Source organism: Eubalaena glacialis, chromosome 8 (genome assembly GCF_028564815.1).
Source record: "Eubalaena glacialis isolate mEubGla1 chromosome 8, mEubGla1.1.hap2.+ XY, whole genome shotgun sequence".
Taxonomy (NCBI): domain Eukaryota; kingdom Metazoa; phylum Chordata; class Mammalia; order Artiodactyla; family Balaenidae; genus Eubalaena; species Eubalaena glacialis.
The window spans coordinates 95,729,249-95,753,973 of NC_083723.1; the positions used below are offsets into that span (position 1 = coordinate 95,729,249).

Sequence of the window (24,725 nt, forward strand, 5' to 3'; positions counted from 1 at the left end):
CCTCTGGTCTCTCACTACAGTGCATTGATTATGTGCTTGCTGTTCACCTCTTTTTGAGAATGACTAGGGGTATTAGGATCTTAATCATGCGGGTGATTTTCAAGAACTGGGTACACAGTTGAAGAAGACAAATCTTTAAACCATTAGAGGACTTGCCCATTTAATGTGATTAAAATAGGAGTTTTGAGTTTAAAGAGAGTTTCTCCATTTTTTTAAAGAAAATTTCACTCATGTAATGCTGGACAAATGAAGGGTAAGTTCAGCTCTGTTCTATATCTTTATCTATGTATTGTTATGTTGTACTGCTATATACTGTTTAATGGATTTTTAGCTTCAGTTTTTTTCTTCCACTTTCCCGGAAAATGTGCTTCCTCACCTGCCGTGCTCTTGCTCAGCTGGACAAGGTTTACGTGGGGGGGGCACATTTCTATCAGTGATCCGTTACTTTACACAGATCTAAGTTAATTAGTGCTTATGTGCTCTTAGTATGCTACACGTCCATCGCAAGGCTCTCCCTGTGAAGAGACACATTTTTGGTTTGCAGGATGTTACATTCACTCCTTCAGCGTGCTAAAGATAAATTTCATTTTGACAAATTTCCAAAAAAAGACTAAATTATTGGTTCGTTACAAGCAATATTAGATATGGTTTTTCCCTCTGTAGTGGTATTATAATAATAATTTTTTTTATATTTTAGAAAAGAATAAAGTCATTCATAATCCCATCATATCTAGTCATATTTAAGACTATTTTTTCTAGCCTTTTTTCTATGCATTTTTAATACTTAGGAATCATAATCACATAGAATATTCATATTTTTAAACATGGGACGCTTCAGTTGGACTTTATGGTTGGGAATTGGGGGTAAATTTATTCCTTCTGGGGGAGGATCATCAGATTTTCAGAGTTCTTTGACCTTAAAATGGTTATCCTCTAACTTAACAGTAAAGTGCAAGTCTTTTAGCCATGTGCCTTCAAACATTTCAAAATATTCTCTGGATGATTTACTTCCTTTTTTTGTTATAAAAAGCACATAACATAAAATCTACCCTCTTAACAAATTTTTAAGTATACAGCACAGCGTTGTTAACTGTAAGCCCGTCGTTGTACAGCAGATCTCTAGAACCTTTTCATCTTCGTGACGGACACTTTATACCAGTCGAACAGCAACTCTGCATTTCTCCCTCCTCCCAGGCCCTGGTAGCCACCATTCTAGTTTCTGCTTCTGTGCATTTTACTACTTTCGCTACCTCATATAGGTGGAATCATGCAGTATTTGTCCTTCTGTTACTGGCTTATTTCACTTAGCATGATGTCCTCCAAGTTCATCCATATTGTAGCATAAGGCAGGATTTCTTTCTTTTTTAAGTCTAAATAATATTCCATTGTGTGTGTGTGTGTGTGCATATATATATATATATATATATATATATATATATATATATATATATATCACATTTTCTTTATTCGTGCATTCGTTGATGGAAATTTAGGTTGTTTCCACTTCTCGGCTATTGTGAATAATGCTGCAGTGAACATGGGAGTGTAAATATCTCTTCAGGATTCTGTTTTCAGTTCTTTTAGATGAATCCCCAAAAGTGTGATTGCGGGATCATGTTTTTAATTTTTTGAGGGGTCTTCCTATCGGCTGCACCATTTTACATTCCCCCAACAGTGCACAGAAATTCTAGTTTCTCCACTTCCTTGCTAACACTTGTCATATTCTATTTTTTTGATAGTGGCCATCCTAACATGTGTGAGGTGATATCTTATTGTGGTTTTGATTTACATTTCCCTGATGATCTGTGATGTTACCTTTTCATGTACCTGTTGATCATTGTATGTCTTCTTTGGAGAAATGGCATTTCAAGTCCTTTGCTCATTCTTAAATCAGGTTATTTTTAAACATTGAGTTGTAAGAGTTCCTTATTTATTTGGATATTAACTCCTTTTCAGCTATGGTTTACAGATATTTTCTCCCATTTCATAGGTTGCCTTTTCACTCTGTTGATTGTTTCCTTCACTGTGCAGAAGCTTTTTATTTCGATGTAGTCCCACTTGTCTACTTTTGCTTTTGTTGCCAGTGCTTTTGGTATCATATCCAAGCAATCATTGCCAAGACCAGTGTTAGGAATTTTTTTCCCCTATGTTTAACTCTTAATGCATTTTGAGTTGATTTTTGCCTGTGGGATAAGATATGGGTCCAGTTTTATTCTTTTGCATGTGGATACCCAGTTTTTCCAGCAACATTTGTTGAAGAGAATGATTTGGTTCTTGCATCCTCTAATTGTAGACATCAGGTTGTGGTCAACTCCAATAGTGAACCTCTTTGGGCATAAAGATTTTTTTGGTCTTTAAGATTATTTTCTTAGGGTAAATTTACAGAATGAGAATGACTGAGTAACATGTAGAAGCACTTCAGGGTTCTTGATATTTATTGCCAAGTTGCTTACCAAAAAAATTGTAGCAGTTTACACTCCCATCAGCTGGTGACTCCTACTTTTCCATTTCATCACACCTTCGCCAGCATTTAGCAGTTTGTCTAAAAACAAAAACAAAACAGAGAGAGTGAGAGAAGGAAAAAAAAAGTTATGATTTTATTAAGTACAGATGGAATTCTGTTCTTTTAGTTTGCATTCCTTTGCCACTACTAGTAACGTGGAACATTTTCAGCCATGTGCGTGTCTGAATTGTCAGGCCAAGTATGTAGAGTTCCTATTATTACTGAGAAAACATTAATTACAATGATGGTGCAAAGGGTACCAACATAAAGGTAGGCAGACCTATCAAGTATTATTGAAAGAGTTCAAAAGTGTTCAAAACAAGGATACCCACTTCCTGTCCATGGGACCAGAGGGAAGTATGGGAAGGAGGAGTTAATGAGCTCCCTGCCTGTTTCCATTTGATAATGGGGATAAGAGTGAAGTCTTCATAAGGTTGTTGAAAAGTAAGTGGAATTACACTGTGTAACTCGTTCAGTGCATAGTAGGTGCGCGATACGTGCTGGCCCTTTCATCGCCGCTTCCCTTGTACCTTCAGCTCTGTTTCTGCACTTGCATGCTGGGTGGAAGTAGAGGCTGCCTAGAAACATGCATTAATGGTACTTCTTGGACTACCCTAGTCTGAAGAAGGATAACCAGAGAGTGTAACAGTGGCGCTCCAGGTACTCCCGACCTGGAGTACCCACAGGTTCTTCTCAGGCCTCCAGATCTGAGAGGAGGTGCTAGCACGTTCTGGCTGCAGCTGTTGTCTTCAGGGATTTCCAGTTTGTAACTGCTGGCTAAGTCCTTTGCTGATTAAGAGGTACCCACTTCTGACCTCTGCCTTGTATTCTTGTTCTAGCATAGCCATTCCTGCTTCCGCCACCAAAAAAAAAAAACCCAAACCAAACAGGAACGACAAACTAATTAATAACGATTTATTATTTTTAAAGCAATAAACAGTTTTTCCCTCCTAACGCAATCTTATGTGAAACCTCAATGAACAAAGTAATTAAAAGTAGAACCACTGTGATGAAACTGGAATGAGAAGGCTGGTAGCCCTGCAACCACAAGGCACCTCTGCATACAGTTTAAAAAATAGCAGAAGGGGCTTCCCTGGTGGCGCAGTGGTTGAGAATCTGCCTGCCAATGCAGGGGACACGGGTTCGAGCCCTGGTCTGGGAAGATCCCACATGCCGCGGAGCAACTGGGCCCGTGAGCCACAACTGCTGAGCCTGTGCGTCTGGAGCCTGTGCTCCGCAACAAGAGAGGCCGCGACGGTGAGAGGCCCGCGCACCGCGATGAAGAGTGGCCCCCACTTGCCGCAACTAGAGAAAGCCCTCGCACAGAAACGAAGACCCAACACAGCCATAAATAAATAAATAAATAAATAAGTTAAAAAAAAGATTTCTAAAAAAAAAAAAAAGAAATAGCAGAAGCCTGTGAGCCCTCACCACCACCACAGGGAAACCCTCAGCTTGTGAGGTCCCACGCATAGAACAGGAGGCCCTACACCCATGCTGGGCCCCAGCTGCTTGGGATGCTTGGGTGTTGTGGGTGGAGCTATCGAGGGAGAAAAATCACCAGCACCGATGGGGGAAAGCTTGCTTCTTCATCTTGCCTAAAATCCCGGCACTATTAAGCCTCAGGCTCGTCTTACTGGGCCCACCCAGGGACCAGCAGGGGGTGCAGTTGGCACCCTGAGGGTGCTGGCGGAAGGGGGCTCACCATGCTCCTAAAGCTTATTTACCAACAGAGCAGCCTGAGCTTGACAGAATATTGAGGTGAAGATCTAGTTTTTAAGTTATATTGGAGTATGGAAAGAAATTCGTGAGAAAAATGGAGAGCAAAGAATGAAGAATGTTATGACAGAAATGCATTCCCATTAAAAATTTGCATTTTTTTTTTAAAAAAAGCTCATATCATGTTAATCCAAAATTTCACGGGGATTTCAAAAGGCTCGTGGGGGAAAACATCCTGGTAAATGTATATGCCAATGGAGTATCCACAGGACCTTGTTATAATGATGGAAATTCTATTTCTTGCAAACGCTAATGCAGGCCTCCCTTTATATCTTGGTAAAGCTGATTGACAGAGTATAAAATTGCTTTTTAATCCAATTTAGGAAACAAAATGTGTAGTGGGTTTTAACATTTAAAAATGCTTGAAGCGTGGAAGCAGAAACTCAGAATACCCTGGCAGATTGTCTGTGATATTGTATATCAATGGTATATTTCAGAAATATTATTTCAATATAAGTTTTTTTGAATTGAGTCATGTGTTGTTCCAAAGCTTTTTTACATTAGAGTAAGGAGAATGTATTGCGGAAATATGACCCGGAGAAAAATGAGCAGAAACCAGTTTTTAGCAATGTATCTCAGGAATAGAAAGTTTCTAAGAGGTCTCCTTCTTTAACGAAAACCACTGTAGCTGCTCCCACCAAGGTCACTCCCGCCATGGCCTCCCCAGCTCATCCTATCTCATGTCTCCTGGGCATTTGGTCCCACTGACCACTTTCTGTCTGAGGTCATCTTGACTCCTCGCCACCTTCTCCTGTGCCACTCCTGCCTCTCTGAGCACTCTTTGCCTGCAGCGCTTCCTCCCTGCTCACCCACAGGTTGGTTCTCCTTTCCTGCTTGCAGCCCTCTCGGGAGACCTCATGTGCTCCCACTGCCTCAGCCTCTCCCCGCACACCCAGACCCCTGTCTCCAGCCGCTCTCCCAGGCTCCAGACCTGCACACCTTCACTCCTCACTGCAGGCAGAGAAGTTTGGCAGGCACGACAGCTGTTTTTGTTACCTTCCCACTGCTAAGCCTTTTCCTCCTCTGGTGTCTTCATCTTAGCTAATGATCTCACATTATTCTAGTTTCCTAAACTAGAAATGTCACAGTGACCTTTGATTCCTTCTCTTGCCCTCAGATTCAGCCAGGCACCACGTCCAGGGGAAGTCCCCCTCCTCGGTTTCATCACCCCTCACTCAGACCATGACAGGAACTTTTTGACTTTGCTAACTTTAATCTCTTCCCTGTTGGGTGCTCCTACACGTGACTTGCCCATTTCTTTCAGAACCACAAACTGTACCAACTGACTTCCCAATTGCCTACTGCAGAAGTTTTCAAACTGTCTCCCTAGGAGCCGTAAGGGTCTTCAGTCTTCTTGTGGGTCCCTCCCCCAAGATCCCCACAGTTTTGTTTTACATCACTTGCACATTCTGTTTGATATTTCTTTTTTTTCCTTTGAACAAATTTTTCGGTGTCTCAAAGTTTGAAAACCACGGAATAACTCAGGGTGAAGGTCACACTCTGGAGCATATCATGCAAGGCCTTTTACAACCACTTTTCCTGCTTCACTCCCTCGGAGAGTAGCATAACACCTGAGTTCCGGCGCAGGTTCCATCACATACAACTTGTGCAACCCAGGATGAGCTATTTAACTTCCCAAAGCGTCCATTTTTCCATCCGTAAAATAGGGATAATACTATCAGCTCCCTCACAGAGTTGTAAGGAGTTCCTGAGATAAGAAGCTTGACGCACATTAGTGCTTCATCAGTGTTGGCAATTCCTGTCATGTTAGTACTCAAGCACCTCAAGATTGCAAGCCCAGTGTGTCCTCTGATGCTTTGGTGCCCAGCCTTGCAGTGGCTTCTGCCTGCCCTCATCTTTACAGGTAAACCTTTGTTTATTTAGTGAGACTGACTCATATTTTCCTTTTTCTGTGAAGCTGTCCCAGAGACAATGCTCCCCATTTGCTTCCTGAGTACTAAGTATAGACCTCTTACTAAGGCAGTCATCATGTTGAATTTTATCGTTTCTTTGTACACGTGTGCGTGTGCACACACACACTCCTACAAAGATTAGGGATTAGCAAGGTAGTGACCTGACCTGATCATGTCCATGCCCTTGAGGTGAATTGTGGATGCGCCATATCTGTGCCCTTGGGGTAGACTGTGGGTGCTCCCACAGATGATCGTTAGAGAGCACTGTGGCCACTGCTGTATCTGTGCCCTTGGGGGACACTACGGCACTCCCATATCTTTCTTTGGGATACACTGTGAACACACCCATATTTTTTTTTTTTTTAATTTTATTTATTTATTTATTTATTTATTTTTGGCTGTGTTGGGTCTTCGTTTCTGTGCGAGGGCTTTCTCTAGTTGCGGCGAGCGGGGGCCACTCTTCATCGCGGTGCGCGGGCCTCTCACTATCGTGGCCTCTCTTGTTGAGGAGCACAGGCTCCAGACGCGCAGGCTCAGCAATTGTGGCTCACGGGCCTAGTCGCTCCGCGGCATGTGGGATCTTCCCAGACCAGGGCTCGAACCCGTGTCCCCTGCATTGGCAGGCAGATTCTCAACCACTGCGCCACCAGGGAAGCCCACACCCATATTTTTTGAATGAAGCAAAGTAACTGATGAATAGATAAGTGAACCAGCAAGAAGCAGTTACCTTGAGAAGAGGACCCCTGAGTGGTACTACAGATCACCAGGTTGAATTTGGCATTTCAGCTCTGCTTTGTGTTTGTCTCCATATTGGTCAGTTGGTGACCCCTGGCAGCCAGTTCTCTTCAGACGAACTGCTACTACTATAAAATTGCTGAAGTATTTTACCTAGAAACAGACTCAATCATCTGTGGGACACACATACACAAAAAATATAACCTCCACGGTAATTTAAATACTTCATTTTCTTGTTTGTTTGCTAACAAAAATAGCTACTATTTAGTGAATACTTATGTGCCAGGAACTGTGTGAATGCTTTACAAATATTATCCTATGTAATATTCAAAAGTTAAAACAGCAAGATGGATATTTTTATTATTCTGTTTTAACAGATGGACAACCTGAGATTGAAAGAAATTAAAGAACTTGTCCAAGGTCTCTTAGCGGAATAGTAGAGACAGGATTCAAACAGTGATACAAAGGGGCAGAGGGCAGATGAGGGGAGGGGGCCGGGGCCAGGGAACTGTGCACCTCAGGCTTCATCGCAGCGTGGCCTGAGCGAGCCGAGGTTCCTGCGTCATTTTTGTCCTATTCCAGCGTGCATCTTACTGAGTCCAGGGTGTGGACAGCATTGAAACTCAGAATATGTAGCATGTCTTCCAAGTAGCACTAGCTGTATTCTCTGAACCCTTTATACTGATGTTTTAAAAACATTTTTTCTGGGCTCACAGCCTCTTTCAGAGCCAGTTGCACCAAAGCACTGTACACATATGAAAAATTGCTCTCTCTGGTTATCTTGTTTGTTTGTGTGGTTTGCTGTTTACGTTCTTGATGCAAGTCTAGAAAATAGTTTTGTATTATATATATATACACACACACACACATGCACATACATGTATAGACAGAAAAAATATTAAAATGCTTATTATAGAAAACTTGGAAAGCATAGAAAAAGCACAAAAGAAATTAATCTTCCACAAAATCAAATATTTTGCCACCATTAACATTCAATCTGTGACCTTCTAATGCTTTTAATGCCTACAGGTACATTTGTATTAACAAAATCATAATCTGTATGATACACTTGGTCTTTTCCTTCATGATACGTCATGAACATTTCCTCCTGCTAGTAAATATTCTTCTACTACCTGACTTTGGGGAGCAATTTGATAGCCATCATCTAAATGTACTGCTGTTTAATTAATCTGTTCTTTCTCGTTTTGTTTATTCCTGTATTTTTGCCAGTGATTTTCATATGACATCTGCTGTTGTCGGTATTGAAATCCTAAAAGGGGGTATGGATTTTTTGGCATTAATGTCTGTGTGAAGGGTAACTTTGGGATCATGTTCACTCTAATTATTATAGAATTTTAAGATCTTAACAAAAGAGACCTGAGCAGTCACGTGTGGTAGCCTGTGACAGGGCACATCTCTCCTGACAGGAGAGACGGCCTCTGCTCACAGACCTCCATAAGTAGGCATTACTCAGCTCCTCTTTGCCTGTTCTAACGTTGTATGTTCCTATCTTGGGCATAGGAACTAGATTCTGACACAAATAGATTTTGAAAAGTTCCTTCCGAAACCTTTAGAAGCCTTGCTTCAAGATCAATGTGATTTGAGAATCTGGGAAGGAAGTTAGAGGCAGGATGGCAAGCAAGATAGCGCAGGATGCTGGCTTAGCTAATAGAAGCCAAGTAACTATTGCAGACGGGCAGGGAGTGTTCTCTGATTTGCAAGCTACAGTTATTCTAATTGATTTCTGCATACTTGTGGATAGGGATCTGCCCTCTTCCATTTATTTTTCTCTCAACAAGTAAGATGTGAAATGTTGCTCCATGCCTTTCTAATTTAAATGTTGCACATGTTGAGAACCGATCTTGCCAGCCATTTTAAGCCTGGCCAGAAACATAACACATTGTTGTTATTAGCCTTCATTATTTGGTTAGAGCCAACATTTTGTTTGGAACTATGCTGCAGTATAAATCTCCTTTATAGACATAACCTATTTCTGCCATAAAGTAGATGCGATGAGAAGGCAGCTGAGTTTCCTTGGTGAGTTGCTCTAGTTAGTCTCACGAGGCTGTTGAGGCCAGGGATGCTCATTTTGAGAGACTTCTTGGGAAATGAGATTCATGTTCTTGAGGACTTATAATTGAGCTGAGGAGAAGGACACATGGATAACTAATCTAAGGTGGTTTGTGAAAAGTGCGCATATACAAAGATCAGAGGGAGCTTAGGGGAGAAACAGAGCATTACCTCACGGCTCACATTGGGTGGCTGTGGACGACGTCCTTGAAGCCATATGCACCATGTTCAGTCTGCAGGCTGAGTAAACCATCTGTCTCACACACATGTGCACTATTGCTTTCCAAATGTTATGTAGATGCCCTGGTGGCCAACAATACTTTTAAATGAATTCTTGTATCATTACTATTTATTGTAACTATTTGCCATACTGTGTATTTTTGATCAGTAGATTCTACACTTACAGTTTCTATCATGGGCATCTGTGAAATTTTTTCATGTTAAAAATTGTTTCTGTTACTTCAGGATTAGAAACTTCCATTGTCTGAAGCAGTGCTGTCCACTAGGACTTCCTGTGATCATGGAAATGTCTCTGCATTGTCCAGTAGGGTAGTCATTAGCTCCATATAGCACTCGAGGACTTGAAATATGACTAGTGGGACTGAGGAACTGAATTTTTAATTTTATTTGATTTTAATTGATTTAAATTTAAATAGACACACATTAAATAGAGGCTACCATATTGGACAACACAGATCTAACATATCCCTTTGTAGATAATTTTCTAAAAATCCTCCCTCTTTCCCCAAGTTTCCTCTGCCACGCCCCTTCCTAGTTTGTTTAGACTTCTACCCACATGTGGGTGGCTGCCAGGCCTACTTCTTCTCAGGTGCTCCTATTCCTGAAGGTTCCTTAGCCCAAGAGAAGAGTTCTCTCACAGATGTGACTTTGAAAGCCTTTCCTAATCATAGAAATGAAAAGGAATGGTGTGCTTGCTTCGGCAGCACATATACTAAAATTGGAATGATACAGAGAAGATTAGCATGGGCCCTGCACAAGGATGAAATGCAAATTCGTGGACCGTTCCATATTTTTGAGGGCGTGAAGAAAAGGGGACCCTCTTGCACCGTTGGTGGGAATGTAAATTGATACAGCCACTATGGAGAACAGTATGGAGGTTCCTTAAAAAACTAAAAATAGAACTACCATAAGACCCAGCAATCCCACTACGGGGCATAAACCCTGAGAAAACCATAATTCAGAAAGAGTCATGTACCACAGTGTTCACTGCAGCTCTATTTACAATAGCCAGGACATGGAAGCAACCTAAGTGTCCATCGACAGATGAATGGATAAAGAAGATGTGGCACGTGTATTCAATGGAATAGTACTCAGCCATAAAAAGGAACGAAATTGAGTTATTTGTAATGAGGTGGATGGACCTAGAGTCTGTCATACAGAGTGAAGTAAGTCAGAAAGAGAAAAACAAATACTGTGTGCTAATGCACATATATGGAATCTAAGAAAAACAGTACTGATGAACCTAGTGGCAGGGCAGGAATGAAGACACAGGTGAAGAGAACGGACTTGAGGACACAGCGGGGAGAAGGGGAAGCTGGGACGAAGTGAGAGAGTGGCATTGACATATATACACTACCAAATGTAAAATGGATGGCTAGTGGGAAGCTGCTGCATAGCACAGGGAGATCAGCTCGGTGCTTTGTGATGGCCTAGAAGGGTGGGATAGGGAGGGTGGGAGGGAGCCGCAAGAGGGCGGGGATATGGGGATATATGTATACATATAGCTGTTTCACTTTGTTGTATAGCAGAAACTAACACAACATTGTAAAGCAATTATACTCCAATAAAGATATATAAAAAAAAAGTTGACTATTTGGTAGGCTATAAATAATTATTAGAAACTCAGAAGTCAAAATCTTATTCTAGGGCACTCATTAAGCAAGAAATTTTCCCCTTCCTTTGTTCTCCTGATGATTATTTTAAAAAATTAATAGAGTTCATAGCATTTTACAAGTTATGACTCTTGGGGCCTTCTAAAATCATCATGGGCAGTAGCAGCATATGACATAGTGGCTTCTATTAAGGTAAAATCACGAGACGATATATCTCTGAACATAAAATTCTCCTTTATATTTATATATTTATTATATCAATAGATACAGTGCTAGTTGGATTACTAGGTAATTCAAAATAGTTATTTTTCCCAAAAGATTTTTGTCATTCACTGTTTTAAAACAAGATGAAGGAAGAAGGCAGTAACATGTAGAATTCAAAAAAGCACATGAACTCATGCTTGAGGACCTCCCATCAAAATAATGAACACCTTTCATGGACCAGCCTGGGAAGAGGTCTTCCTGTCGAGGAGGGCCTTCAAGCCCACCTGCTCCGCAAGTGTGAGGGCTGCTCTCCGCTGCTCTCGGGGTGGGCTCTCGCTTCCCACTCTTCCTGCTTTGAGGCCTAAGGCTTGGAGCTTTCTTCAGATACCAGACCCAGAGCAAGGAAAGTTTCATTTGCTGAACCAAGAGGCCAGAATGTGTCCACCCGGCTCCTGCTGGGCAGTGCGCCTCGACGCCAAGCATGCCAACAGGAGAGGAAGCTTAAAGGCCACTGCACCCCACGTGCCCAGTGTATGAACCCACAGCGAGATGAGAGCGAAACATTGATGGGTGTCTTGTAACCTCCATTCTGTGGATGCGGATTCTTCCACTCTTCACCCTCTTTCATAAATTTCCTCCGACAGATGAATCCACAGTTGTTTCTGACATTAAAATTGTTGGACATCTCTTCTCATAGCACCTCCTTTCGCTGTATTTGTGCTGTTTTCATGAAACACATACCTCTATGGTCTGCTAATCTCCATTTTATAGGAGATGACTGGGTTGTTGTGACGGTGGTTGGTGGTGTGTGTGTGTGTGTGTGTGTGTGTGTGTGTGTGTGTGTGTGTTGGGGACGAATCCGGAGGGGAGTTGGTGAGGAGTGGAGCACGGGGAACGCCAACTGGCAAAGACAAGTGAGCATCTGCAAATATAAAATACCGGCCTGAATCTGCTTCCCTTTCTATTCTATAGTAAACACAAAAGAATACAAACGGAAACTTAGTCTTCTGTGAGCCCCCAGGAAGAATATCCATTCTTGCCCTGCGCTCCTGAGACCCCTGAAGTGTTTCGGAAAGGAGCCGAAAGAACAATGTGGTTTGGGGTCTGTACTGCTCCCCTCCTTTGGGTCTTCCTGTGCCCAGGCTGCCACACCTCCTCCTCCAGCACCTGAGCAGCTATGGGTGACCCTTTCCGCAGGACTAGAGCCTTCTCCTTGATTGATCTGTGAGGAGAAACTAATGGGCAGTGCTAGTCATCCTCAAGTCTCTCCAGTGTGGTTGGTTTAGTCATATGACTTCTTAACCTTCATGTGTTTGTTTTATGTATTTTCATTCTGGTTACAAAATTATACCAAATTATTGTGTCTTCTAAATTTTCCTTTTTGCTGTTTGAGTCTGTATATGTATATATATATATTTCTTTGATTAGAATATCTTAGCCTGAAAGCCTCTGATCTTCACTGTAGGAAACTAGTACAAGGCTAATTATCTGTCAGCAAACTTTGGATTGCTGGATGTTTCAGTAATTGCCTTCAAATGTAGTAATGAGGTTGCAGGTTTGATGAAATGCTTACGAGCGGCGGCTTTAGGGAAATCAACCTCTCCATTTTCAATATTGAATTCCAAATTACTGTGTATTAACACATCTGTCTCCTGCCTTTTTTTATTTCAGTACCTACTAGAAATGAAAAGCTTAATTCTGCCCCCAGAACATATCCTGAAGAGAGGGGACAGTGAAGCAATAGCATATGCGTTCTTTCATCTGGCGCACTGGAAGAGGGTAGAAGGGGCTTTGAATCTTCTGCATTGTACGTGGGAAGGCAGTAAGTAGTTTTCTTTCTTTGAAATGTTTTTAAAGCATGAAAAGATGCTAAAACTGTTTTTACCCTGAGTGTTCACGATGAATGATGAAGATTTGCATATCTATAGCTCTCCTTCTCTGTGATATTCCATCACCGAGAGATGGTTAATTACTCAGGCTCTCTAGTTTCCCAGTGGTGGCAGGTGTTACTGTGGTGATCCCATCTTTGCAGCTCAAAAAGGCAAGTTTATACAGTGGATGGGGTGAGTCTGGGCTGTCCTGGCAGAGGAGCATTTTACAGCTGGAAAACCCTCTTTGGAGACCTGGACAGCCCCTCGGCACCATGGGAACCTTTGGCGTGGGGTCAGACCTCATGCTGGGCTCTGATGACCACTTCTGGATGGCCTTTCTGGGAGGGTTGGCTGAAGAGCCACAGTCATCCTCCAGGAGAGCTGGGTTAGCCAAACACAAACGAGCAGCGGTTATGCTTCAGAGCAAGAGCAGTGGCCGCTGGCCTCCAGTACGGTGGCAGGTGTAGCATTGTGCGTTAAGGGATAAATGCCTGTTAGATGGATGTGGGGATAAACTGATCTGAGCACGAGCTGGGCACCGTCATTCCGTGGAAGGAGAAGCGGCTCTAACGGTGGGTGAGACGTGCTCCCTGCCCTGGAGAAGCATTTCATCCAGTTGGGAGGGGTAATCAGCAGCATGGAGCAGCTGCCCAGTGACTTTTCAGAAAGGAGAGGCCTGTGGGGGGGAGCAGTCATGGTTAACCTTATGGGTCATCTGAGATTTGAACCAAGCCTTGAAGAACTGGGACGGTATTATAAGCAAGGACACTGTGAACAAATGCTAAGCGGTGGGGCTTTGGGGGAGAATGAAAATTAAGGAAAAAGGCTCAAGATTGTGGATGATTGGACCACATAGATACTGACACTCTGTTATCATTAATTTAAGCAAAACAAACACAACATGTAGCATGGGGGTTTTTTTCCCCCCTCTCATGGGGAAAAGAAATATTAGAGTCTTCTGATTATTTTTCCTTAGTTCACTCCTACTCTGATCAGCCTCACGAATGAATGTCTTTTTAATCCCTTTCACTGTTTATCTTTGCTCCTTCCATTTTCATTTTGCTAATCTTCTGCTCTTCCCTTTTCCTGCCCTTCCCTAACCCAGCAGGAATCTAAACTGGTGCAGGAAGGGAGGGGGGGCAGCCAAATGAGATGGAGTAAAAGTAACTTGACAGGGACTCAGGTTGATTGAAAGTTTTTTGTGTAGTTGTTTTGAAAATATTTCTTTAGAGACTTGATAGCGGGTCAAGTTAAATCATTTATTATTTATAACTTGAGGGCCATCGACTTGACCGATGTTTCTACCCCTGCTCTGTAAGTGTGGTAACATACTCCCGGTGTCCTGGCCCTGCTATCTGGATATGTTAAGGCAGCACACTGTGCTCAGGGCGTGTGTGGACATGTATGCAGTCCCCTCTGGCTTGGGCTTCTTGTTGCATTTAGTGTTCTATCCAGATGAGACAAAAGGAATTTTTATTTAAACATGAGAAAGAGACAGAAAAAGCCCAGCAAGATTGAACATGAGAGGCCTCACCTAGTGTTAGTCATGGTAAAATTAAATGGACAAACCGACTTAACCAAATAAGAATGTATTTATAGATAGGTACCTTGGAAACATAGTAATAGAAGCTTATTGATTGGATCTAATTGATAAGAAAGTTACCAGTCCTATAGAAAAGGTCGAAAGCGGGTGGGCAGAAGTGATGAAGACACAGTGTTAGGAATGGCATAATTATTAAAAAAAAACCATGAGGAAATTCTGTTTGGAAATTAGTTACCCATATAATCATATAACAATAAGGAGATGCTCTGGAACAACTGGGAAGGACAGTGAGATTGTGAGAAATGTGAAGTGACATAGTGAACCCCACATCAAGCAGTGTAGTACCTCTGGGGGGATGTAATTACCTCAAATTAGACGGGTGGAACACTTTATTAGAATAAAAAGAAGGGGTGAGTTTTTTGTTTTGTTTTGTTTGTTTTGTGTTTTTTTAAACATCTTTATTAGAGTATAATTGCTTTACACTGGTGTGTCAGTTTCTGCTTTATAACAAAGTGAATCAGTTATACATATACCTATGTCCCCATATCTCTTCCCTCTTGCATCTCCCTCCCTCCCACCCTCCCTATCCCACCCCTCTAGGTGGTCACAAACCACCGAGCTGATCTCCCTGTGCTATGCAGCTGCTTCCCACTAGCTATCTATTTTACGTTTGGTAGTGTATATATGTCCATGCCACTCTCTCACTTTGTCCCAGCTTACCCTTCCCCCTCCCCGTATCCTCAAGTCCGTTCTCTAGTATGTAGGGGTGAGTTTTTAGACGTAAAACAGTGTGGCAAGGTAGTCAGGGGCCTATAGGAAAGACAAATTCAGCATCTGATCCTTATAGATAATTAAGAACCAGGAAGTTACGCTGCTGTTCAGTTTTCATAAAGAGAGCCATACCATTCAGTTTTAGAAAGAAAAGAGAACCATGAGAGTGCTTACCAGGTGCTAATTACCTTGGAGGATCCCAAGAACCTTGAAGAGTGTTTGTGTAACAGTCTAATTCACAGAGGGTTTGTATTTCCATCATTTCATGGACTACTGATAAATTTCTGAGTTAGGCAGGACAGAGGTGGCCATCTTAGTTGATCAAGAGAGGCACAGGTTCATTGAGGTGAGTAACTTGTTGAACGTCCTGCCAGCACTGTTGGTAGAGCCAGGTTCACTTTTTCTTCACTGCTCTTTTCTATAATACCAGCTATTTAGGCCTTTCCTGAATAGATTAAGGATAAGAGGATCAGCCATCTCTGAAACATTTGTTTAGAAGCCCTCAATTTACACCACTGCTTACAGACTGGGGTATACCTATGCCCTTTCTAGTGTTTTGAAAGTTAATCATTCTATATAAAATTATATTTTTGTTGTTAAATATTGACGTAAACATTTTAACTATAGAATGAGCCCAATTCTATAAAAAAATACATTCTATATATAAACAAAGGTAAGAGACTGGAAATAAATACATCTTTAAGTAGATTTTAAGTGATTTGTTTTTTTCTTCCTATTTGTATTTTTCAAACTTTCTACAACAAGCATATATATTTTCTACAAGCATAAATATGCATGTGTATATATGTGTGTGTGTATATATGTATATGCATGTATTTAGAAAAATAATATTTCACTACAAACAGTTTTGGTCTTTTTTCAAAAACAAAGCTATAAACCTGTCTTGCAATTTAGAAGAAAGAATTACCACTCCAACTTTAGACAATTGTGTGTAATTGGTTGGCAAACCTTCTAGATCTGTGTCCATTCTAAGTTAAATGGAGGCATCAGGGCTCTGGATTTTAAATCAAAAGGACTTGGATTAGAATTCTGACTTAGCTACCTATTAACTGGTATTAACTTACCCATTTTTTGAAAACTGTGAAGCGCTGAAGATACTGAATGCCATCACCCCGTCCCAGATTGGTGGGCTTCAGGGCAGTTGCCCTCAGGGCGGCTACAGTACCAGAAGCGCTCCCTCTCCCTCTCCCTCTCTGAGGTCAGTGGGGCTCCCCTAGACGGCCTATGCCTGAGCACAGGAGGCTGCACTTCCTCCAGTTCACCACTGGGTGCCGCATTTTGACATCTCCAGCCTCAGGGTCTAGGTTTTCGCCTTTAAATGATTTTTTGCTTCATTCTGAAATTTAAGGCCATTCCCCAACTCCCTTCCAGTTTCCCCTTTTCATTAGAAAGATGATTCAGGGAGGAAGGTAACAGTGCCTCATTTCACCAGGTTCCATGTTAAAAGTGAGTATTCTTTTAAAAAGTCAGTTTATCTTTTAGAAAAAATTTTAAAAACCTGACTTATGTCAAAAGTGTTAGTTAGGGGTAGGGATGAGGTATATTTTTCTTTGCTTTTTAATGAGTTTATTATGTTGGAGCATTAGTCATCTTGTGGAATTAAGTGAGTTTCCTACCAATCAGGCTGAAATAACTCACATTTTTGTTAAAACCCCAAAGTCCAGCTGATGCATGGCAGAGATTGTTTGGGTTTGAAACATATGGTGGTTTAAAAAAAAAAAACACAAAAAAAACGGAGTCCTCAACCACAAATACATCAGCATTTCAAAGGTTTGTAAAATATTTTGAATCAAAATATTTGATTCATCACCCAGCCCCTGAAATTACACAATATGTTCCTCAAAGTCAAGATAATGAAGAAATGGGGAAAGTTTTAATTTATAAGATTTAAAAACATGTTTCTTAGTTCATTACACAGCTGCCACATTATCTGAATTAAATTTATTTTAAACACTGTAGGTTCTGGTTACGCTCACACACGTGCACACACACGACTGCAAGTATGTGTTGAATGTAAAAAACATATATGAATGAGGTATCTCGTTTGAATTGTGTCTTATTTACAATGGTATTGCGCCTTATGGGGCCCTATTTTAAAGGGCACATCTTCTATTTTACCTGTATTAAATACTGATGTGGCCTTATCTCCCTTCTACCTTGATCTTTTCAGGGCTCTGTTTTGGCTGTATTTATTTTATAAAGCAGAATAGTCTGCTGACCACAACTATGAACTTTAAGATTTAATTTTCAGGTTCTATATATCAGAAGGCTAGAATGCCATGGGGTAAATCACTTAGCTTTTCTTTGTTTCTATTTTTTCCACTTGATCAAGTAAGACTCTTTATTTTCTTTTTGGAGATTTTTTTTCCAAAGAATTCACTAAATAATGTATAAGATTTGAAGGTGGTGTTTTTTAGGGGGACTAGGCAAAGTATTTCCTTTGAGAGGAGAAAATGGTCCATTGTTGAAGCAAAGGATGAGATTCTGATTCTAATTTATTCTCTTTGAACCTGATGGTAAATGCTACTTGCTGTAAGATGTGGTCCTTAGGGCATTTCCTCTAACCAAACCTTTCCTCCAAAAGCCTGGCACCTTTGGGACTGCTAAAGAGAAATTCTTCCACCCCTCACCCCATAGATCTAAGGCTAAATTTTATAATTTAGGAGAAAACAATGGCCAGCTGAAGTCCCTGGCCATAGCCAACTTAACACTAGTAGCTGGACTCCAAATATTATTCAACGCTTCCCCGCCTACTGCCCAGTAGAACCAGCTTGCTCCTTTCAGTTATTCAGTTTTGAGCAGCTGACCGTAATTTGGATCCACTGGGGTTTTTAAAGGGAAAAATTCTGTCTCTGCCCTATTGTGCATTAACTTATTCATTCCTTTATTCAGTTAACATTTATTGAGTCCCTCCTTTGTGCCAGGCATTCTTTTGGGGATACCAAGATGAGTCAGACTCTGAAACGCTTTGAGAGAAACATTAATGTGTATGTGTGTGTCTGTGTGTGTGTGTATATACGTATTCTCACATATACATACACACACATATATAATTATAGTGTGGATACAAGCAGTGCTATCGTGGAAGCAGGAACAGAGTGTTATAGAGTGTTGCAGGTCACTAACAAATTAGTGAATCTGCTATAAAACTCTAGAAGTTTTCTTCAGAATTGGAATGGAACATCATGTAATCTAACCAAAGGAAAGTGGTTTTCCCAAGGCCATATAAGTAGATAGTGAAAAAACGTGGATCAGAACCCAGGCTTTTGACTTTCGAATTTTCCTTACTGTGCCCAAAGCCTCACAAAAGACAAAGAGCCTTTATGGCCAGTTGCCTGCATTACAGTCAAAAGTGAGAACATAAAATGTGTATTTTGATGAAAGTTTTCTGTTCTATCATTTGCACTTCTAATTGTTCACAAACAAGCAGCGTTTTTACTTATAAGCTAGAGTATGACCTGTTAGAGAAAGTAGGAACTTGGGGTTAGTGGAAAGGCACGGTAAAGAGAAAACTAACTTTCATTGAGCAGTCAGGCACTATGTGTTGACCTCCGCTGTCACACTTAGTCCCTTTAACAGCCTCTCGAGGTCCTTGGTATTCTCATTTTTACGGCCGAAGAGACTGGACACAGATTAATGACCCACCCAAAGTCATACAGTTGTCAGCCTGGTCAAGTTTGACTCATCCTGAGCTGTCACCTCCACCACTCCACCATTAGGTATCACAGGGGGACTTTCACGCTTGTTTTCATGATTATTGGCTCATCTGTTTCCCACCCTGGGTGGTCAGCTCCATCAGTGCAGGGACAGTGCGTCCTTGGCTCACCTTTCTATCGCTGCTGCACAAGGAAGGCACTCAACATTTTGACCATGTAGAGCTGGGATTCAAACTCAGTTCTTGCTATTGCAAGGGGTCTGTTCTCTGAGATCCTCTTTGAAAAGGCAACATAGACAAAGTATCAGACATCACCTTCTATCCTTGTCTACATTGTAGACAGGATGAGAGCTCATTAGAAGTCACTGGGAAAATCAGGAATTAATTTGTTCATGTATCCATCCTTCTGTTCATTCTTTGGTTCTGTTGATTCTTTCTCCAGTATTGGTCGAGTCTCTGATCCGCACAGCACTGATAGGCCTGGTGCCTAGAAAACGTGTCTGGGCAGGGGTGGAAGGCAGCTGTGTAATGCCTCACATGTCATTGTGGAGAGCCTGCTGTGTTCATTAAGTAGTTCCCAGTTTCATTTTGCCTCTCCCACAAAGGCACAATAGAAACCAAGGTAGGGGAGGGGATGGCACAAAAGGAAAATGCAACAATGCCACTTGTGTCCCATGTATTAACTCTGAGTGGTCCAGGTTTTTTGTTTTGTTTCGTTTTTAACCAAATACATGTACATTTTTAATTCCTCTGAAGTGTATGTTTTTTCAGACGGAGATTTTTCAGGAGGTTTTTAGTCACTCATGAAGTAGATCAAATTCATAAAATAGTTCAAATGACCTTTTTTCCATTCTTACTTGCCCTGCTAAATCAGTGTGTTACTACTTGCACTTGCAAAAGTTCTGGACATTCGGCTAAAGCCACGAGGTTCTTGTGGAGCAGTTACGTGTCTTTGCAGTGAAGGGGACCAGGAGGTGGGAGGTGCAGCTGGCCCGGCTCATGCAGTGCCTCCTCCCGTTCTTTGCAGACCTCCACTGCTTATCGCACACTTTGCTGGGCCCCACACAGCAGGGTGGACCAAGGATAGAATTGCAAACAGAAATTGTGCTTGCTTTTGTTTAGTGAAGCCAAAAGTCTTAATATTATTTTATGAACTTGATGTAAATGACAACTGACATGAGAATGAGAAATTTTAAGAGCACATAAGCGTCTTTACAATCCCAGGGGTTGGGGGCAGAGGACAGTACAAAAAGTGTGTGTGTGTTTGTGTGTGTATTCTTCTTTGAGTCGTATATAATCAGTGCCTTCACCCTCTCCAAAAACACCAGAACTGATTAGAAGAAGGAAACTAACTTGATGCACAAAATTTGTATGCATGCCAAATACTGGAGTAAAAAATATTTGGCATCTGACTGAAGAGACACCAAGCAACCATTTGATGTCTATGGTTGAACACTCTCAAGATCTTGCACTCCTATATTTCATTTAAAAAATTGCTCCCCGAAGTGCAAACTGACTTCAGTTTTGAACAAAATTTAGCATTCAAATTTATAGCCACTTTGAAAACGGAGGGTTTATTTATATCATATAAACCTGAACAGATTCTTAATTACAGCAGCCCTAGTGCACATGGAGAATCTGGATTTCAAAAAAAGAAAAAACTTCCACATAGGTTTTTCTACATTTTTGGGATGCTTTCATAGCAGCCATCATTCATGGGAAATAGTATTAAAATCCTGCCATATTGCAGTTTAAATTTAAACGCACTGCTTCCCAGTAGAGAGTTTAGTGTATCCTATAAAGGCACTAAATGGATTTTTTTGGTTTTGTAAATTTTTTCCCTTCTCTTGCAAGCCTAATTCTACTGAGAGAGATGCTGGTGCCTTTGAGTAATCTTTGTGTGTTAACAACCTGTACAGGGAACTCCTCTCTTGCTCGTTGTAATGGGCAAAAGTCATCTTGGCTTGCATGAAAGAAAAGGTCTGATTGAACTAGGGTGAGCCTTTCATTTTAAGAAGAGTTAAAGTCTGGGGTGTTTTTAATGTTTTAATCTCTGTTTAAGAGGTTTCTGTTATGAGAGGAAAATTGATAACATTTTTACCTCAGCCAACTGCCAGCAAACTGGCTCTGCTCTAATCCCACGTTTATAGTGATTTATATTCTCCGTGGCAATGTGCTGTAACCTCAGAGTGATACCACTGTGGTGTAGATTGACTGCATTCCAAATGCTGGAATCACATACATAATGTTTTTACTTTTAAATAATATTCAGACACCAGAATAAATACCATATGTGCACTGATGCTGGTTACAATGGAACCTTGTCATTTCTTGTGAGGGAGAACATTCTTTGTTTCTGATTTCTGTTTGAAATAAGTATGCAAAAGATAAATATGTACATTGACAGCATTTTGAGAAGGCTCAGGTAATTACACAGCTGAGGATGTAGCTAGGAGTCCTTGAAATGTAGCATTTAAGACTGAAAAGGCTGCTGTGTTGCCACCATCCCTTTCTGACACACATGAAGGCAAGGACTGTAATCTGACATTCCCAGTGTAGGGTTTAGTTTTTATATTTTATAGCTACAGCATGCTGTAGTTACCAGACATCTGTTGAAGAAAAATTACCTGGAGTACTGTTCACAGAAACAGTGAGACTAACGTGCTGATGACCTCGTAACAGGGAGAGTAACACACATGATAATGGGAAGAGATGGATTGATTGGGAAGTCATAATTCAGTGTGAGACCTAATGTTATCTGATGCCACAAAACCAGAACTTACGTGGCCTGATATCATCAAAATACAGATAATCAATCTCTCCAGATCCATTTTTTCCCCACATGATGTTGAAGATTTAAAAGTTTCATAAAGTTTAGAAATACCTCCCAAGTCATGCATTTTTAGGTTCTTGTTTTCATCCATCTTCGTTGGAATTCTAATCCACCTAGACATATTTTTAAAATAGACATGCTAGAATGCCTTTCATATTTGTGCATCTGTGACACGATCCAACAAGTCAGTCCACGTTTGCTTCTTGGGGAAGCATTTCAATCCAGGTTTGCGTTATCACCATCAGGTGAGCTATATTGAATTAGTGCTTACGACGTTTTCATAATATTTTGTAGATGAGGAAACCCCGGACATTGGAATTGATGGCTTTCCCTACTCCTCTGCACCCCCATTCCCCACCCAGTTTTGTGAGGTTCACCCAGAATATATAGTGTGAGGTTAATGTGTGAGGCATACATCATAATGCATCTCTGACAGCTTATCTGTCACATGACTCAGAGTTTGGGTAAGTCTTGCCTCCTTTCTGGGAGCTATTTGTAGAAGTGTTCACCATTATAAAAATGCTCAAAAGTCTCTTTTTGAAGTTGAGAAGTAATGAGACAAATATTGTACCTCTAACGTATTGTCTCTCCTTTGCAGCTTTTCGGATGATCCCTTATCCCTTGGAAAAGGGGCATCTATTTTATCCTTACCCCATCTGTACAGAAACAGCAGATCGTGAGCTGCTTCCATGTAAGTCTCCCCTCCATATTCCTCTGTTTGGCTGGTGAGGGTGGTGTGCCAAAGACTGGGATGGGAAGAGGTGGAAATGATAAATGTTTGTGATGTTCCTTGTCTTTTATTACTCTTCTCCCAAACCCCGTCCTCATGTGATAGCATAAGCATTAAAGTGAGTTATGTGTGTAGGTTTGGCTTCCTGCTCTTCCACGTCTCTCCAGATTCATCAAAGGGAAAGACCCCCCCCCAGGACTGAAATGTAGATGAAGAGCCATCATGTACTGGTTGGTCTGAGCCCAGAGACCCCTAGTTTGGGGCAGATGCCCCTTGCTGGGCTGATCCACTGTGCGGGGCTCGGCCTGGGCTCTCCCTCTGGTCAGAGGCAGTCTGCACAGACCGGAGTCCGGAGGGGAAGCACCGGCTTCAGAGGGAGCTGCAGATGAGCCACGGGTGGGAGGGTGGCACCGGGACGCTGGCATTGTGGCCAGAGACAGAGTCGTGGGCAGGGTGGGCCTGCCCTCTGCGGAGATGCGGTGCTCTTGGCCGGCGGGATTTCCCGTGAGCGTCTCACGGATGGCACGCAGTGAGCTGGTGTAACGTGTGCAGGGCACACGTGCGGCCTCAACACTGTATACAGCAGGCGGCGGGCAAACCCTGCCCTCGAGGGCCTTATAAGCCAGCAGTCGGAGGGCCCATACCGCACGTGGAAAGTATGATTTGGTTTACTGTAATGCAACATTGTTTTGACAATTCCAGCTAAATAGTTATCAAATTATACTGTGTATGAAGAGCGTGTCCAGGCTGTTCATGTGGCCCTGACTTAGGACGTACTTCCCTCCCTCAGATAATACGCTCCAAATCTAGGCTGCTCTCTCTTCCCCGTCCTCTGTTCTGCCACACCCACCCTGCACCAGCCCCAGCTACGTCACATCTCATAGCTGGAACATATTTAAATGCTTTGCCAGGAGGGCCAGTATAACTATGGAGCCCTGGGTGCTGGCAGATTGTCTAATGCCCACGTTTTTGAGCTGGTCGTAAATCTCCAACGTAGTGGGTGCAAAACAAGGCTGCCGTCTCAGGTTGAAAGAGCAGGAGGCAGCTCTCTCATTTCTTTGCAGGACAGACCCGCTGGGAGACGTGTTACCTCGGGAGCTGGGAGACCTCAGAGGGGTGTGGTTCCTCACCATCTGAGTTTATTGTGGAAAAGGGTCGGGTGCCTCACTCTGCATTAAATTTGATTTCAGAAATCCCTGTGGTGGGCCCATACTTTACCTTTTGACTCCCCCTTCAGGGAGATCCTTGTTAACATTTACGGTTTCTGGTAAGAAAGGCAGTTTTCCGAAAAGTACACTGTTTTAAAATGTTTTAATTGAGTCCAATCATGTTTCCATGGGGATAGATTCACTATTAGAACAAGATTACGTTCTTAAAAGAAACTGTCTAGGAATAATCTTTACAGTCCTGGAATAGAAAATTATGGCTCACGTTTATTTAATTGAATGCAGTGGTTCAAGTCTGATCTCCCCTCAAAATCGTTGGGTGCTGAGGGTGAGGATGGCATGCGGGTGGGTGGTTTTACATGTTACCTGCGTGCTGCACGTGAGTGGTGTAGTGTCCACAGTGGTCCTGAGCACGCGTCCACCCGGGAAGAATCCTAGCAGGTTGACATCCCTGGATTCAGGTGCATGTGCTCGTTTGTGCTTTGCCCCTCCTTGGCCCTCTACACCCTCAGTTTCAGCAGAGTGGATTACTGCTTAGAGCTGAAAGGTCGAGGAAAGCCTTGAGACCTTGGATTTCCTCAGGAAGATGGAGCCCCCCGAACCTTTTGGTTTGAGTGGCAGTATTGCTCACACACAGCCTCACGGCTCCCCTCCACTGGGCCAGCCTTAGCTGCTTTTCTCTCTGTGCGGGCCACTCGAAATTTAAAAGTTATGGAAGGCTCTAAAATCTCCCATTATTGATGGATGGATGGTCCTCGCTGAATGTCTGTCTATCAGGGTGGCACCTTCCACTGACATAGTTAGATTGTACCAGGAAAAAATACAAGATACACTAATATCACCCTATCACAATGATTTAAAAATTACAGGAAAGTGAAAACCTAGAGAGAGGATTTTTTTTTTCAGTATACTTGACTTTGGATTTTCCAGGTTTTGTTCAATGAACATGTGTTTTTTTTTTTTTTTTTTTTAAACATCTTTATTGAAGTATAATTGCTTTACAATGGTCTGTTAGCTTCTGCTTTATAACAAAGTGAATCAGTTATACATATACATATGTTCCCATATCTCTTCCCTC

The 24,725-nt window shown here is 41.9% G+C and overlaps 1 protein-coding gene and 1 non-coding gene across 5 annotated transcripts in view; both read left to right on the top strand.

Moving 5' to 3' along the window:
- The window catches only part of ST7 (suppression of tumorigenicity 7), a 260,059-nt gene that overhangs the window by 226,761 nt on the left and 8,573 nt on the right, over window positions 1–24,725 (top strand). For all 4 annotated transcript variants that reach the window (XM_061197969.1, XM_061197971.1, XM_061197968.1 and 1 more), the window contains 2 exons: window positions 12,729–12,879; window positions 22,350–22,442. In XM_061197969.1, coding sequence (XP_061053952.1) covers window positions 12,729–12,879; window positions 22,350–22,442 — 244 coding nt within the window. The remainder of the gene's footprint in view (window positions 1–12,728; window positions 12,880–22,349; window positions 22,443–24,725) is intronic.
- Window positions 9,929–10,035, top strand: LOC133097106 (U6 spliceosomal RNA). The gene has a single exon (XR_009701979.1). It is a non-coding gene; the product is annotated as a U6 spliceosomal RNA (small nuclear RNA).